This window comes from Pleurodeles waltl, chromosome 1_1 (genome assembly GCF_031143425.1).
Source record: "Pleurodeles waltl isolate 20211129_DDA chromosome 1_1, aPleWal1.hap1.20221129, whole genome shotgun sequence".
Taxonomy (NCBI): domain Eukaryota; kingdom Metazoa; phylum Chordata; class Amphibia; order Caudata; family Salamandridae; genus Pleurodeles; species Pleurodeles waltl.
The window spans coordinates 918,506,203-918,524,961 of record NC_090436.1 but is presented as its reverse complement, the minus strand read 5'-3'; the positions used below and the strand labels follow the sequence as shown (position 1 = coordinate 918,524,961).

The 18,759-nt window shown below is 38.8% G+C and overlaps 1 protein-coding gene across 19 annotated transcripts in view; it reads left to right on the top strand.

Moving 5' to 3' along the window:
- Window positions 1-18,759, top strand: part of PTPRD (protein tyrosine phosphatase receptor type D) — a 3,982,777-nt gene that overhangs the window by 3,886,416 nt on the left and 77,602 nt on the right. For all 19 annotated transcript variants that reach the window (XM_069230134.1, XM_069230131.1, XM_069230149.1 and 16 more), the window contains one exon: window positions 17,376-17,495. In XM_069230134.1, coding sequence (XP_069086235.1) covers window positions 17,376-17,495 — 120 coding nt within the window. The remainder of the gene's footprint in view (window positions 1-17,375; window positions 17,496-18,759) is intronic.

The window sequence follows — 18,759 nt, the reverse complement described above, 5'->3', positions numbered from 1 at the left end:
GCCAGCGCCCCCATTCCGCACTTGTATTCCAGGGCAGCGCTCCGAAACTCAACTTTGTTGCTGCGGCTCCGACCTGCTCCCACCATCCGCCTGCCATTTTGCCCTGTGGCTCCGTTCCTTTAAATCGCTCTTTCCAGGGTGCTGGAGCCACTCGGGACCCCAGGAGGGGTATGTGCCTGCGCACCGGGCCCCTGGTATAGCCCGGCGTCCCTCTGCCCCACCTCTAGGAGGGCCAGTGATGCAGGATATTGTAGGCCCTCGGACGGCCACCGGGAGCTCTGCTTCAAGCGTGCTGCTCCATCGGTACCGGGCCACGCCACCCCCCAAAAAAAAATCATTCATGGCAGTTTTGCTCTTTCTGTGCAGCACACATAGAAAAAGCCAAAATAATGAGAAATGAAAGCATTTCTCCTCGTTGCTGAATGTTAATGCCACCCCCGGGGTGGCGTTAATTTTTTGGTGCTGCCGCAGATTTACAGATTCTTGTAAATCTGGGGCAGCATCAAAAGCAGCGTGTGTTGCAGTGGAACACCTACAGCAACACCCATTGCACACTGCTCTGCCACATAAAACTGTGTCAGGGGCATAGTTACAAGGCAGTGTTGAGCCATAAAAAGTGGCTTACCGCTGCCTTGTAAAAATGCGTAATGCACAGTGCCACTGGAGCGTCACAAAATGTGACACTCCGGTGGTGCTATGGGGCTTGTACATATGTCCCCAAATATTTAGTGATAAATGTGCTGACTTTATCAGTGGCCATATTAACATCTGCTCTTTGGTTATACTATAAAGCTGCTGCTCTGTAACATCGTAGTCTCATCGATCAGTTCATGAAAGCACAATATTGTGTACAAAAGAGAAATCATACATGTTTTATAATATCCAATTTACTTCCTTATATGTAGCATTTTCCAAACAAATGCCAGCAGTGCAACAGTTGGTTAACAAAACTGTGCAGCAGCTAGACACTGAGAAAATGTAACCTTAAAATTGCAGCAGCCAAACACAGAGAGATTAACTACACAATTAGACATTCAGTGCCACTGATTGTAATAAAAGGAAATACATTACAAACGTAGAAATCTTTTGACTTTGGAAAATCACCTTCAAAAAGAAGTTCCAGCATATACATTTTGAAAGGCTGTCATTACAAAATGTATCCTTAGTTCTCAATGTTTGCATTAATCCCAATTATTTTTTGTGAAATGGTATGAAAAGCTATGAAGTCTATTTTTAGATGTAATGAGGTGCCTATGCCTTCATAAGTAAAGCCAGAAAACATCTTGCCATCTTTTTTGTAAATTAATTAATTTTTCAAATAAAAGGGACTTTACTACTAATGTCTCTTTTACTGCTTTTAAGCTTGCTTGATAGTTGACAAAATATTATAGTTCATCTTAATCTTCTCACCCTCACATTGGCATTGAAACAGCTGGACCACATCTGTCACGGCAACCTGCATTAGGTGAGTGTCTCGATCGCTAGATAAACTACACATATTTTTGTTAGGTGAAGATGTGTAAATCAATGGGAATCAATCATCATATGATGTCTCTTCCAGGGACTGTATTGCCTTATCAAACACACCATCCAAGTTGATAACCATGCACACTCTCATTGGATGTGCTGACAAAGACCAGGGTGTATACCTATTTAAAAAAATAGCACCCTTTGTAATAATTCTGCTTTCTCAGCAAGATTTCAAATGCCCTGCAGACAGCTTAGTTAACCCGCAACCTTTTGTTTTTTTCTTACAGGTAGCCCTTCTGATACTTTAGGGCTTCTCTGAAGGCACCCACAGGGGTAGGTCCCTTAGACATTCGTGCCTAACCATGTGTAGCTTATTGAAAATAGGTGCTCAGGATAAGACTATAGAATGACATTGAAGAGATTATGACAGCCAGACTAGTACTCAAGCATGCCAAGTCCACATCACACCACACCCGAAGAAGCTCCACTGATCTGATAAGAAGGCATGCACACTTCAAACTCCTCACCCACACCTACAAAGCACTCCACAACACAGGCCCTGCCTAACTGAACAGCCCCATTTAGTTTCACCATCCTTACAGCCACCTCGACTTTGCCATTGTTTCACTAGCATATAATCCACACAAACAAAAAGCAGAGAAAGGGGCTGTGTTTTTGCTACGTGGTCCATAAAGCCTGGAGTGACATCCCACAACACATAAGAACCATGTAAAAGCCTCCCCCCTCTCTTCTTGATTTTCGCAAGAAGCTGAAGACCTAGCTTTATAAATAAGCCCTCCAGGGCTGTCCTCACACACCTTCTGCAGAGAACCCGAATACCCTCACGGATCATTAGTGCGCTATAAAAGCATTGATAACATAACATAACCGTTCTTACCACACTGTTGCAGTATATCCACTTGCACCACCAGCTTTCCTTTTGATGGAGGTTCAGGACCCTATAGAGGAAGCCCTTGAAGGTTGTATACTTGGGTAGGGAGGCACACTAAGGGGTAGATTTACAAGAAAGGGACCAAATGCAACACTTTTCCCGCGTCCCCCTTGCCCTCCCTAATGACACTGTGGTTGCACCATATTTACAAAATGGCACACCATGGTGGTCGTTACTATAACAGCATCAAAATGTTTGACGCTGTTGTCGCGCTTTGCTGCACTAGTGTCAAAAATTTTGAAGCTAGTGCAGCAAACCAAAGGGAGGCCCATAGATTATAATGGGTGCATCATTATAACACCTCCTTGAGCAGGAGTTAGAAATGCCGGAAATATGGCACAGTGAAATCTTATAAATTTCACTGCACCATTTTTGTGGGCCTCCCTGCGTGGGAACGAACTCTCTTGCATACATCATGCCTCATGCAGGTGCAACGGGTTGCAAAGTTGTGCAATTAATGCATTGCACCACTTTGTAAATATGGCAGCACACATAGCATTTTGCAGCACACATAGAAGAAGCAAATTGCCCTTAATGATTGTTTATGTGCAGGAAGGTGGCTCTTCCGGCACCTAAATAATCACCCCTGCAATGCTGGCATCCTTGCACAATGGCGCAAGGGTGCCTGCATTGGCGCTAGTCAGCTGATTTAGAGCCAGCACAGGGGTAAACACAGGGACGTGCCTTATTCTTGAATGCGTTGCACCATTTTCTAATAAATGAGGCCCAACATTCCTTAGTGGGCAAATTGAAATTTGCTCTTAATTAATATTTGAGAAAGCCGCTCTTTGTGGGTTTTGTGTGCTTGATGATTTTCAGTATATGCTTTATTTTCATATTATGATGCATAAACACAAATGCACACCCATTTCACAAGCTCATTACACTTTATTTACAGAATTTGACCCGATTATATGGTATATTATGTATTTCTGAGGTGCCCATGATCTTGACCGCCTCTTCCAGCTTATATTTTATACATATTTTGTTCTGCTTCTTTGATCTTGTGATTAGCACTCTAGGTCAGCAAAAATTCTTAAAATAAACATTAATTTCTTCAAGTGAACCTGGGGAATTTTGAAAGTTGTAGAAATATGTGGGGGAGACATATAGGAAAAGAGGATTTCTCCCCAAAGACATTTTTTTCAAAATGGGGGCAAATACTGCATTTTTAAAAACACTGTTTTAATGCACAGACTCGCTCCTAAACCATTGCAATATTCTCATAAAGTGTCAGAGAAAAACGACCCTTTTCATGGATGTAGAGCACGTGGTCATCAACGAAATATATGTAGAAACAAGGTGTCAAAATATTGAATTTTGTTGCTTCAATAAGATAATTTTTAAAAAGCCATAGGTTTTAAGAGCAATTAAAACATGTGGGTATGCAATGTAACAAAACTTTCATTTTTTCAGTCTATATACATAGCACCTTTCTCTGTCACTCCGCCCCTTGCACGTAGGTTATAGTCATATGCTATAACTGAACATTTACACAGAAGAAACAAAGTGTGAAAATATACACTTAAAAACCTATCATATTCTTATTACATAGCCAGCTAAGCTAATCCTCTAATTAGACAAAACGAACAGGCTTTGGGCCTCATATACAAAGTCCTTTTGTAATCACAAACCTTTTCATTAAAACATTTGCAGTGTTTGTGACAGCAAAAGGTGTTTTCTTTATGCACAAAAGCTCTTACAGAAGTCGGAAAATTATTTCTGACTAGGAAGAGTACTTTTATGTTTGTCTATGAATTGCAAACAGAAGGGGTGTGATTGGGACAACACCCCATATTTCTGATTCAGAACAGAATGGGTTAGAACCATAATTGGGGATGTGCTGTCACCCCCGCCCCTCTCCTGAGGTTGGGTGACAACTAATTCACGAATGAAAAGGGGGAACCTTAGAGCTCATTTTCATTGGGGATCATGTTGGCGGCCTTCGGTGCAGTAGACAGTGGTCCATGCTTCCCATGAATTTTCACAAACACTTTTTATTTAAAAGTAGAACATGTACACATGCAGTTAAATAAAAACAGTTATTGGTTTTGGGATGCAGTCATAAAGATAGTGCTATGCTGTCCCTTGGAGGTGCCCATCCCCGTGTTTGCAGTCAATAACATGGGGTGACAAATTGTAACCTTCCAAAAGATAGTAATTAGGCAAGTCATTCTTTGACCACCTGTGCCTCAATATTTTGTTAACTGACCTGTTGGTACATAGGTCGGTCACAATATACAATATACTATTCCATTCTCAAAAAGTCAGTCCGAAACTTACCAACACTTTTGCGAATAGTAAAATAGCACATCAGGCTATTAGTGTTTACGAATTACAGCATCAGACAGAATTACATATATTTTAGGTTCTACCAGGCTTGTACATTTAGGGATTGATTTAGATTTCGACAGACGGTTTACTCCTTCACAATAGTGACAGATATCGCATTCGCCATAATATAGATCCCTTAGGCCTGATTAGATTCCCACGGACAGGTTACTCTGTCACAAGGGCGATGGATATCCCATCTACTGAAATATACATTCCATTATTTCCTAAGGGATTTATTTTTTAGTGGGTGGGATATCCGTCACTGTTTTGATGGAGTAACCCATCCACTGAAATCTAACTCAGAGCCTCAATGTTTATATTTTTGACAATGTGCTTGCATCATGCACATTAAAACATTCAATTGCTTCTAGGCAATGGAACATGGAATTGGTATGCACAGTAGAAGAGGTTACATTTGATTAGTTAGACTGTTTGGCTTTTTACAATGAGCATGTCATGTAAACTTCTGCAGCGTATAGATGTTAATATGTCACACTGTGATTGTAGTGGTCATTTTGTTCATCTGAGGCCAGGCCTTCACAGTTTTGATTGCAATGAACAAGTGCAGTATGCATTAGCAAAACATATTAGACAGCATATATAAGAAGCAGGCATTGTGAATGGATTAGGAGGAAGAAAAGAGATTTGTCTAAAGTTTTTCTTTTTTTAAATTGCATCATTAATTGGGTCTGGGCGATATTTTCGGCAGGTTGTGCCAAAGGTGTGCGACTGCCTCAGAAAAGTGATAGTATCCCCTTGGTTGGCAGACTGTTGCAGGGGTGAGTGTGAGAGAAGCTCTTCCTAATAGTTTGTATACCTTGTCTTGAAGTTATCTGAAAAATATGCTTCAATACTTTTATACAGGAGACAGCAAATCCTTAATATTATGTTGTCTTTTACTGGGCTCCACAGCTGGATGCTGAGGTGTGCGCAGGTTGCTTTGTTTTTTAGATCACATAGTAGTCCACTTGCCATGTTTTGCAATTTGTGTAGCGTTATAATATTCTAGGCTAGTGGCACAATATAATTTATTACTATTACTGAGCCTTGATGTAACCAGGACCCCACTACTGTGGGGTGATGGTGAAGGGATATAAAAAACAACATTTTGCTGAGGAGTTTGATTCAGCAGAAGAATTCTTGAGTAACTACACCTAGTTATGAATTAAGGCTGGGTTCATTATCCCATTGCACACCTACCTTAACTTTACTTTTGATGGGAAAACAAGTGGTGTAATTAAGGACCCTGTAGCCCCTGGGGTGCAGGTGGCCCCAAGCTCCAGGGGGCCACCACAGCACAGTACATTGTTCACAGGTGGCAGGCCCCTGACTGGGACTAGAGGGGTGGGGGCCACTTCCAGGGACTTTGCAGTGGAGCCCCCTCGTGTTTTTTACGCCACTGGGGAATACACTCACTAATGTAGACAGGTTTTGGGCACAGCTTATTTTTGGGGAGGTGTATTGGGCCTAGGACCAGGATTTCTATTTATGAACTTATTACTTTGAGGTTCTTTTGCCTTATCTATTCCTCAAAGCATGTGCACTCTTTGCAAATGGCTTAACATTGATTAGGCATGCTTATAACTTTGAGGTTTTGTAAGGTATCTATGTAGGAGGTTATGTAGAGATGAGTGTTCCCATTGTCATCTTTCTGTGCACTTTTCGAAGAGTGACATAAAGCATCTGGTTGATTGGCTTGACCACTGTTTGCAGACTGTGGCGTAGGATGTTGAGGTCTGCCATGACCAATGAATCTGCAAGGAGTAGTGGGATCAGTCAGTGATGCCTCATCTACTATCAACTTTATATTGTCCCACATATTTGCCAGTGAGTTCTCACAGCAGTGTTTTAGTTCCAACACTTATCAGTACATGTTGAAGGTGTCATGGTACTCAGTTGTTAGAGTTTGCTAGTTATTTGTCTGGAAGTTGTGAGTTCTATATAGAACCTGTTTTAAGCCAGTAAATGGTAAAGTAAGTAACCTCTAGCTTGTGTTCTCTGGTGTAAATTAGAGCATTATCTTGCTAGCATTGATCTGTGGTGTGGGGGCGAGAATTGTGGATTGTTTCATGATGTTAGTGTTAATAGAGCTTCAGATTTTATAGACGTTTTGAAGAACATGATATCCAAGAACCTCTTGAGTTTTGAGGTTTGTTTTGGCTGCACACTGAGGATTAACACCCATTTGCACTACCTTGCAAAGTTCTCTTCGTCTGTTCAGTGGCTCTGGTACTTTATTGGGAAATTAGTTTAGTCAAGATTGTGAGGTGATATTCTATGCATCCTTGATAGATGCATAGTAGTGAATTTTATTTGCGCCAGGCTTTTTCTATCCCGTGGTAACCTGTGCTTAGGTGATCGGTAAGCCAAGGGTTTATGTCTTCCTCTTCTTGTTTCTTGTCATAGAGCCACACATATTTCTACCATATGGGTGCATCTGTCTGTGAGGGTGGAGAGCACATCTCATTTAGGGTGGAATGGGCTGGGGGAAAGTTTTTGTTTAGCTTATCCTTCTGAGCTGTCCTGAAAATGTCTCAAAGACGGTGTTAGTTTGGATCACTGACAGAATATCAGAATAAAAAATATTGTGTGGACAGAATATTGTGTCAAAAATATTGAGGACCAAAATATAGAGAAGGGAAGTGTAAATAGGTGAGTATAGATTTGCTATTCTTAGCTCCACATTTACATACCTTGAAAATATAAATATCAGCAAGGTCCATTTATGTTGAGTTATATCTAGTAAAACTTTACTTTCCTATAGAAACTTACCTTCACAATATTTTTTTCATCAATGTTCTTGATACAATATTATAAAGTGGCTTTTTCGGTGCACCATTTTTACAAAGTGGTGCAATGCATGCATTGTGCCACTTTGTAAACCCTTGTGCCACATTATGCCTGTGCCAGGCACATTGTATGCAAGGGGGCTTTCCAACACTTTGAGGCCCGTAAAATTGGGGTAATGAAATTTAACAGATGTCACTGCGTCATTTTTAGCATAATTTGTAATGCCTGCTCAGAGCAGGCATTAACATGATGCTCCCATATAAATATATGGGCCTCCTCGTACTTTGCTACACTACTGTCAAAACCTTTGACGCTAGTGTACCATAGTGCCACAATAGCATTGACATTTTTTACTCTATTGAGCTAACAACCACCAAAGTGCACCATATCATAAATACAGCGCACCCATGGTGTTGTTAGGTGCCAGGAGGGGTGGGCGCAGAAAAAGTGGCACATCAGCTCTGATGCACCAGCTTTTCTTTAATATGGGCCTATGTGTTCAAAGGAAACTTCGTCAACTTCATAAAGAACTCTCTGTGCTGCTGCCATACAAGGGGCTCATTCTGCTCCACTTGAACATAAATCACTATCATATGGCAGAAATACTTACCGGGCAGCACCAGTCACAAACATATGTCAGGAACTCCTATCTTAAGACATTGCAATTCTATATTGGTCACTATAATCCATGATTTGTTTGCGATTATGTCAGTGCCATAATTATAGAGCAAGTATATTTGCCAATAAACCTCGGATAGTCAGCATTATACCTGGGTTGGCAACTATAATGCACCTTATTTTTGTGACTAATTTCACGCACCATGGACAGTGCAATGATGTCTTTGCTCTAATAATCGTCAGCAGGAGGACTATAACCTGACTCTACTAATCTGTTTCCTAATATGTCAATATCTGGGGTAGGGTTAGTTGTAGTCTGTGGCTCCACTACAAACTGTGACAAATGGTAAGGGCACAGTTAGAAACTTCATCTTTGATTCAACCCTTTCTGTTTTGGCACAGGCTGGTGTCATATCAACAACCCTCATCAACTTCCTTAGAGTCTGAAAAAAGATTCAAGCAATATCAATGGAAAGGGAAGTCACAAAGGCCTTGTCTCCTTGGTTGATCTGAGGAGGGCAGCCCAGCACCTGAAGGAGGTCTTTAGCTCCCAGCCAAACCTTCTGGCCCTTCTTTTTTGATGGAAAGGCTGCACAATTACTTACTTATTTTATTCCCAAATGTGTGCAGTTTGCTGCTCTGTACTCAAAGCAAGATAAATATAGTAGCAGGACTGTTCATCAAAGAGTATAGAGGTTCATAGATGCTGGTTGAATGAGCCACTACACTGTTGATTGAATATAATTGATGACAAAACAATAGTACAGTGGGGTCCTAACACCCACACCAATATTCAGTATTCATCCCATTTTGTCACCATAGGAACCCTTTTAACAGCCTCTGTTCTGTAAACTGATATTTCTAGTGAAGTGTAGTCATTGCCATTGTACATAGTTAGTAGTATTCATTGATCTAGGTAAGTAAATAATAGTTGTATTATTCAAGAAGTAGTCTATAACAAAGTGATGTCAGATACCTTCATAAAACAGTGGGTCAGATTAACAAAACTCCTTGAATGGTAAATATAAATTACAACGTATGAAGTTTACACCTATGAAATGTATGTGTATTCAAGGCTTATAATAGCTTATTTACAGGTATTTTGGAGTACGTAAAGTAGAACTCCTCTTCTACTATTTGACATGCTCTTACATGCCTTTGTGAATTAGTTACAACACTTCTAAAAAGTGAAGGTTTGTGTACAATTAGTGCAAACATTAAGGTCTGGGGTATCTTTGCACTTTTACTAAGATGGCTTTGAACATTCCTACTTTGTTTCACAAAGGCATGTGCAAAAAAGAGCACTCATATAACAAATCTTCAGTACTCGTAAATGCATTTGTGAATCAGCCCATATGTGTAAACAGTGCTCACATCAGAATGCACTAGACACAGTTAGGTCCCACTTACGGCCATGCATTTACAAAGCTTTGGACTTTGTTAATGATCTTGGATGAGACGTAACTTTTTTCAGACTCATGCCTCAACTTTGGACTAACCGCTATTCTGAATTTCATTGGACTTACAGAACTTTATAAGCATTTATGGCACCATAATGTGTCTTGAATTACAAGCCACATTACGGTGCCAATTCACAAAGGCAAGTGAGAATACACAGACGAGTCTTCCTGTAATATTATTTTTTGTACTCCTACATTGCTTTGTGAATTTTCCGCAAATCATCCCAATGCAATTTTTTTAAAATATTCCCAACATTTTCACATACATTTAAAACAAATAAGAAGGACTATCTAGTTCATCATTACTAATAGTTCAAAGCCCAATGAAAAAGGCATGGAAGTGTATGTATAGAGTACTACTGTAGCCTCTATTCCTGTAATTTATGAATATGTTAGTCAACCAGCCGCTAAAATGAGAATACAAGAAAAATATTAGGGTCATGTTTATATACAGTTTGTACAACTAGAAATGACTGTGCTCTCTTTGTACTTGTACTTATAGGGAGGCAGGTGTTTCAAGTGGCTTTACAAAAGAGTCTGAGCTTCTGTTAAGAAGTACCCCTCTAGTACTGCTTTTTACAGTCCTACATGCTCTTTGTTCACCAGTTCCTGTGTATTTATATGTATAATCACTATTTCATTTAGCAGAAACCATTGGATTTGGTGTATATTATGTTATTAAATATTACTTTGTCCTTATTCTGTTCCTGTTAATTGCACCTATTTTGCATACATACTTCAGCTCCTCAATCGCCTTCTTTAATTATCAGTGACAAAAGAGAACAAAGCGATAAAGGAGTGATAAAAGAGAAAAATTGGAGCAGAGTAACGTTTAATACAACAAACGATCTTGGCAAATGAATAGTGTGCATCTCCACGGTCACAAAGAAGCATTAAAGAATCACTATGATTTGTGGAGTGCAGAGTTGGTCTGTAATTATCTGCAAGAGAGGCACAGGTTCATTCAGAATGGTTGGACTATATCTAAATTCTTATAAATCGTTAAAACGTACACAAAAAAAGCCTTAGATATGGTTCTAGAATATAACGCAGCCACAATCCAAGCCAAGTGGTTCATGCCCACCGAAATTCCAATTACTCTAACTAGCCGGTGTTTATTCCATAGCTGTAGTATCTGTAGTTTTGTCTAAATTGTGAACACAGTAATTCCATAATTTTTACGCTAAACATACATGCACATTCTTTATTCTTTTTCACTGTGACACAGAACCTCTTTGAAAGCATAGCTTTCTGACTCCTGAGTTTGCAGTCTCCTTTTGATCAAAATAAACATGATGCCCATTTTGTGCTTTCACACTGTGTTCCTTGCATGTTTACCTGTGGATAGATTCAATATATTTGAAATAAATTGCTTATTATATTGCTTTATTAAAACGAGCCGCAACACAGTAGGGCACCTAAGCAGCCATTCTTTCTTTTCCTAAATTATTTTTTGTGTTTACCAATTTGCCAATTTTTTGTGACTTCTCATTTTATTTTCTGGTACATGAGCAGACATTTTCGCATGAACTCACAAGCATGTATAATAATGTTCTGATTATTCAATGGCAGTTGTTATGACACAGAGACCAACCACCTTCACCATGTGGATAAGGTTTTTTTTGGAGGGGGCAACTGTGCCACCAGAATTCTAAATTTAAAACTCCAGTTTCGACCTGTACCCTCACACCAGAGAGTGTGGTGAAGGGACACAAGGGTTGTGACTGAGAGTTGTAAGACACACAACGAAATGCAAGGTTTTGTCCGCTCCATAAATCCAGTGCCTCAAACGCTGCTTGCAAGTCATCCAGATCTGGTTGTCAAGCACCTTTCTGAAGATGAACCTCACAGAACTACTGTTATTTACCAAATTCAAAAAACAAGCATTGGCAATGTGAATGCCTGGCATTTAAATAATGTTGTACGGTAACATGAAACATTAAGAATAGTATGGGAATGGATATGTATTTTTGTGGAAGCAAAGAGCTGTAGAATAATATAGCTTAATGTTGAAAAGGTCAGCTAACAGTTTCACTTTCAAGCCAGACATAAGAATCCATGCAAGTTAATGTCTGCCCTCCTCCCATCTGTGCTGCTGGCAGAAAAAAACATCATAAATTATCTAACACACTTCAATAGCATTACAATGTCATGTGTGTGTCTCTGAACGTTTAATGTCACTTAGCTAGATAAATAAACAAAACGATCACAGCTGTGTGGAAGGCAAGCACTTTTTTTGTGGAAGCACACAGGTTCTGACAATCAAAACATGTGCTGCTGGGTGGAGTCAAGGTCCCTTTCAAGTGTCTTTCATAATTGTCTGGCAACAGCTACTGTGTCACGCCAGACAATTACCTCACTCAAGAACATAAACCTGGATGGATTGAACCCTAGTGTTGACTTAAAGCCATGTTTCTCAGCTTCAAATTATAAACTCTTGCCAGTCTCAAAGAACACATCGCCAAGAAAACTATCATGTTCTGGTACCATGATTGCCACAAAGAAATGTGAAACTATCATAGAAAGCAACTTCAGAATTGCTGTTAAAGCTCTCTCACCCTTGCATTTGGAGAGTAGCAATATCTTCCTCCCTGTCCTCCCAGAATCTACATTAAACTTGCCTAAGTTCATCCTACATCCAGCAGCATGCCTCAGAAAGGGGCAGAAGAAATGTGGTCACACTACCTGAGTCTGATGGAACTTCACTGGCTGCCCTTGCCAGCCTGCACCACCCTCAAAATTGCCTGTATGATAGACCAGAGGCAAAGACGTGCAAAAACAGAATCACCAAGTAACAGAATTTCTCTATCTATTCACCCAGGGAATTGGAACAACATTCCCATATCCACCAGGACTGCTACAGTCCTGAAACAATTAAAGAAGGAGCACACAAGACACTTCTTGCAGTAACACTATATCATGATGCAGTAACAGTCCACTCTTGCACTTAGGAACCAGCTATCCACTACAACCAAAAGTTGTCTGTGTCTTTTCTTTGACTTTGTCCTTCTAGAGTTCAACACTCCCTTTTGTCTAGGTTTATGCTGTAGAAATGTCACGTACTTGCAGATGCTGAAGACAAAAGAGTGGTAATGTCAAATGTGATATTTGGTATGTGAATGTTACTAAGGCAAACAATCCTAAACCCAAGTTGTTACACTCTCCCTGGGTAGAAGGAAACTAATTAACTTTCAGGTATGGTTCCAGAATATCACTGTCAAAATATTGTGTGGAAGAAATATTTTGTCCTTAATATTGTTTACAAAAATGTCCCCTTTTTTGGAGTTAGTAATAGAAATCTACCCCAAATGGTAATATATGTTTATAAGTGTTTTTATCAGATGATTTCTCTGAATATGATATTCTGACATACAACTGAGGTTCAGGATTCATGATCCATAAGCTGTTTGAAAAAAAACTGTTGTCACAAAAGAACTCCTCCATCATACCAAACAATATGGACAAATATATATAAAATTATTCTATGTCATGTATGTACAAAGAGGAACAAGATCTCTGAATGAAACAGATTTCTTATCTGAGCTCTGATTCACAGTGTTCCTCCACCACTGGGGCAGAGATGTATCTCATTATGGTAAAGTACAGGAAACGTTGTCCTATACATTATTATACAAAGATTTCTGCCACCAGTGCAAAGATCTTGCTATGGTGAAGTCAAGGAAAAAGTAAAAATGTTTATTAAACTTAGAAAAAAATTGTAAAAATATTTTTATGCTAAATATTAATTTAAATATGTTATATATATATATTTATTTCCAATACAAAAAAAAAAAATACAAAGGCTACAGCACCATTACCTTAATTTTGCACTTTATATTAAATTCATTTAAGTATATTCAATTAAATTATAATTATCGATAAAAAACACCAAAAGTAAATACATTATAGATGTTGATTATGTATTATTAATTGATACAAATGATGTAAAGGATTCTTTAAAACAAATGCATATCTAATTTAGAAAAGATGTTTTTTATACTAATTTTAAATTCAAAAAAGGTTATTAAAATATGTTAATGCTTTTTTTTTTTTAAATGGTCATCCACCTCAGCTCATTCCTGGATCTTCCCCTAGCATACATTCTTTTTGCGACATGGTGCAAGCCTGGTCAGCCATTTTTGAGAAATTAATGGTTAAAAATGTAATTATCTGTACGGTTGGCCCTGGTGTAATCCACCAGGATCCCCACTGGATTGTAAATTCAAAACATAGAGCTATCTGATTGGTAACAAAGGCTTCTTCCCATCTTCTGTCTTTATATGGGGGAGCCCAGCAGTCCTCAGGTACTGAGGAACATGTAGATCTACATCTAGGTGTAAGTGTTCTGATGGATGGAATTCACCATTTCCTTGTGTAGGTTTACACATAGATTTAGGATTATGAGTCTCTTAACAGGAGTTGGAGACGTCTATGACTAAACCGTGTAGAGGTAATCTTTGTAAATGTCTGCCTGTTTTTGAAAATATCCGCCACTGGGGCAGGGAATTCCTTGTAGAGAATCACAGGGAATTTTAGTAAAAATTGTGATAAATTATTTTAAAAGTAAATAAGTACATCGACTCACTCCTCTTCACCTAAGACTGCCTCAGTAACAAAGGAGAACACATCTGCACTAAAATGTAACATACTAACATATTTTGAATGATTTTACTTAAAAACAATAATTGTAATTCTTTAATTAGATCCAATTAGCTAAATCAAAGCTATATCTCTTCCACCCTACAGTATCAGTTGTGTTTAATGTGGCACACTCTTGAATACAAGTTATGTTTTTTTTTTATTTGTGATTAGAATGCTTTTTAAATATACATTATCATTGAAATATTGTGTTATAATATACTTAAAAAAATAAAATTTCTTTTTAGAAAACATTTAAGATTAAAATTAACACAAATACATTTTGCATTGAAAATTTTATTACATTTAATTGATTCTATATGTGTTCCCTGCCTCCATTGATTTCTGTGGGAGTGTGTTGCTATACTAGTAGTTCACTATATATTGTGTTTGCTTTACACCAAAGCTGGAATGGAGAAAAAAAAATTGTCAGTAATATTACTATAGTAGATTTAAGTCAGTATTTTGCTAATTGAAATAATCTCATTCAAAGGTGGGTGGGTGTTTTGTGTTAGCATGCTCCTCCTTTGATTTCCCTTAATTTCTCTCAATGTGTGCAATTCTTCCTTATTTTTCATCCACCCGTCAATGTTCACTTACATGTAACTCCTATAATTACAAGGGTAGAGAACTCTGCCACTGGGCGGGGATCACTGTGCAGGAAAGAGATGGAGGTCTCTGGCTGGAGGTTTGTAAATTGCATTTTGGAGTGCATAAAGTGGTACTTCTTTAAATATTAAAAGAAGCTTTTGTGACTAGGCCCTAGAATGTTTATTACCATTAACATTTTCAAAATGACTCTGTTTTTACATTGGCTACATGCTACATGCAGTGAGGATTACTTTAAAAATCCTGTAGCACTTGTTCAATTGACACTGGGTGAATATTTAAGTGTATAGTATTTTCTAATTTCTTGAGAGAATATTTCTGTGGGTAAGCTCCTTTTGATCAAAATTACAATACAGAACAATCTAGCAAAAATAACTTTAGTAATTCTAATGCTTTGCACACACAATGTGAACATTGACTTTGCAACTGAAGTACTATAAAATGTGTACTTTTGTTGATATTTGTCAAAAGGTTCACTGATAAAAGGATCTTATATGTCTTTGTATGTCCAGTGCCCACTTTTTAGGTGAGGGGGTCAAATGGGAGCGTTGATGTGTTGGATTACTGAAGATTGATCTCAATTAAGTTGAGTCTGATTCAGTGGCAGCTGCCTCTAGGAATGGTTGGTTGGGCATTGTGCAGAAAGTAGGGGGTATAATGATAATAAAGAAAAAAAAACTTTTCTGCCGTTGCTGGATGCTGCCTCGGTGTTCCTCGCTGCCTCGGTTCTTCTTTTGTTGCCTCCCTCCCTACCCAATTCAGACACTTCTCTCAAGCACTAGGATTGGCCTGAGTGGACTGAAACGCAGCTCATTAGGAGTGGGAGCCTGCACTTGGTCTCACCTGGCTGTGAAATACAGCTCAGGTGGAGAGTTGTAAGTGCGTATGTTAGTTTGGCCGGCCTCAGGTGGCCATCCAAACTGACATGCGCACATAGAGTGCACCTAGCATTCCTCCTCACTGCTGAAGCAGAGGAAGCTAGCTCCGCCACACTCTACAATCTGCAGAAAAAAAGATGATAATAAAATACTTTAATTTTAGTTTTTTCCTGCTTTTTGCTGCCTTTCAGCAGTGGGGTGACGCTCCTCTGCCATAAAGGAAGGGCCGCCAAGGTCTGACTGGATGTAGGAAATCAGAGAAAGTTGTTTGTGCAAGAATGTACTATTATTATATAAATAGTGAGCTTAATTAACTTCCAGATGGAAGGTCATGCCCACATTTAAAAACTGTCTTTTCTTTCTCTTCACTCTGGTATAATTGGTGAGACACTTATGTAGCTAGCCAATATTTATTCATTTCATTTTATAATTGTGTTTTTGCTCATAGTTTCATTAAAACAAGGAATAATTACTTGGGTCTGCAAAATTTGTGTAATGTAAAAGTCTGGTCACATCAATAGTACATGTTATCCTTAATAATAAATGACTATGCATTGTAATAATTTCTAGTAGTCTGTGATTTTTTAGAAGTGTGACAAAATAGTTTTACTATTTCAAGGTGGGCAAAGATGAGGGCCTTATCATGAGGTCTCATAGCTCTGTGCTTAACCTCCTCCCCCATGTAGACTTTGGATCCTTTAAGAGTAAGTTCACGTTGGCAGCAGTGCACATTCCCACTCACAAGCTCCTTGAGTAAACATGTGCTGCTGACAGTACATGCTTGCACTGAAACATGAAGCAGTGGTTTAACTGCAACTCAGTGTTTAAAGGACCATCCAGCATAAAGATAAACTGGCAGATGAGCTACTGCTCTGTGTTTCTCTGCTTTCATTAGCTGGTGGACTCCATTGGCCATATCAGGGATGTTTACACTGGCACGGAGAGTAGCTTTACGTCTATCTCTAAAACATAAACACAACTGAGGCTGTGTGTGAACTGCAGGCAACAAAGCTCGGAAGCAGGGAGAGGTGGCCACTTCTTCCTATGAAAAAGTGTAAAAAAATTTGGAAATTGTGGAAAAAGAAGGTCATTATGGCTGAACTGAAAGAACATTCTTTACCTCTGCTAATCGAGATACTGAAATTCATAACATCTGTGTCTTTTTGCATGCTGTCGAGTTTGTGTCTATTTGTTTAATTCTTAAAGAGATTGCTCTTTCTTTCTCCAGTTAAGTTTATTTACAATACATTGCACTGTAACAAAATAATTTGGTAAACCACAGAAAAGTCACGTTATAACGAAGGCCTGGGATGCACATTCCTAAGCTTAGTCCCTGGATATACGAATTCAATGTATTTGGTATTCCTATGAATAACCAGGAAAGTAGCAAAAACATTGAATTCATATTTTCTTAACTGTTGTTCCAGACATGTACCAGATAAAACACCTTTTATGTGAAGAAAAATATAGCGTACTTGGTTTTCAATTTGTCAAAAAAAATTGAGGTGAGAATCTACCAACTGAAATTGATTTGTCAATTACACGTTATACTTTATTTTTTTAATTCTTCCATGTTACAATTTATTGTATATGCTTACACTAAAAATTGTGTTTCTTTTATTGTAGGTGAAATGTGATCAGTACTGGCCCAGCAGAGGTACAGAAACATATGGCCTCATTCAAGTCACGCTTCTGGATACTGTTGAGCTGGCAACTTATTGCGTTAGAACATTTGCACTTTATAAGGTATGGATCAGGTTTTCGTTTTCGCAGTGCTTTATTTTCAGAGTAGCAATGCATGTTACTAATTCCCATTGAATTCTACTGGTAAAGTTTCTCTTGGGTAAGTAAGTTAAAATAGATGTACTTAACATTGGTACAGAAGGCTCTCTAATTCTTTATGTTCTATTTAGGCCTACTTGTGTGTCCAAATCCAACCCTAAAACACATAAAATTATCCAAGCCCCTGAGGTTTTTTTTTTAACATGGCTAAGCATTAAGTAAAAACATATTTAAAAGAGCTGAAGCAGCTGTAACCTGATTTCAGCCTTCTTTGAGGACAAGATACAGTCCATACAACAATGGTTCACCTCCACCCCCAAAATCAATGCAGCAACCAATTCCCACCCAGACAACTCCAACAACACCTCAAATGTGGGAATGACTGTTTTCCAGGAAATCCCCTTATCCCAATCACATTAAACCATCCCATCAAGGAAGTCTGGATCCCCCCACGATCCATGTCCACTAGCCATATTACATGCGGCCATAGACACTGTCAATTCACTGATCAAACAGATTATTAATACATCACTAGCCGAAGCAGAAGTCCCTCCAGCCTGGAAACTGGCAGTTGCAAAACCCTTACAAAAAAGCCTTTAGCAGACTCCACCAATATGTCCACTGTAAGGCCAATCTCCATTCTCTTGGTCTTAGCAAAAAGTCAGGAAAAAATTGTAAACCACAAACCTATCACTTTTCTCAAAAATTCAAACTCATTCCATATTCAGCAATCTGACTTCAGACCCAAAAACTCCACTGAGTCATCATTACTTGAAGTCTCAGAAATCAGAATGGCTCTAGATTCTGGTCACAATGCAGAGAGGATACTGTTTGATCTTTCCGCTGCATTCAATACCATCTCCCACTCCATTCTTCTTCAGCTGATCCAGGATATAGAGATCTCCCACAAAGTCCAATCCTGAATAAAATAATTATTGTCTAACAGAAGACAATTAGTTGCCTGAGGGGGAAAGTCCTTCCCATTTCTGGGCTCTATGGCCTGGAACCAACTCCCACAGTGCTCTCCTTTTCAATAAAACTGAAGAAATATAAAAAAAAGGCCTAAAGACCTGGCTCTTTCTTGCCCCCAACGCACTATGTCACTCCCTTGTATAATCATCTAATACCTTCATGCAAGGGTCCCTGTTGTTCTCCAGCATAGTGTCAGAATGCTCAGCTATGAGTAACATTGCACTCTACAAGTTCAACATTCATTCATTCAAGCAGA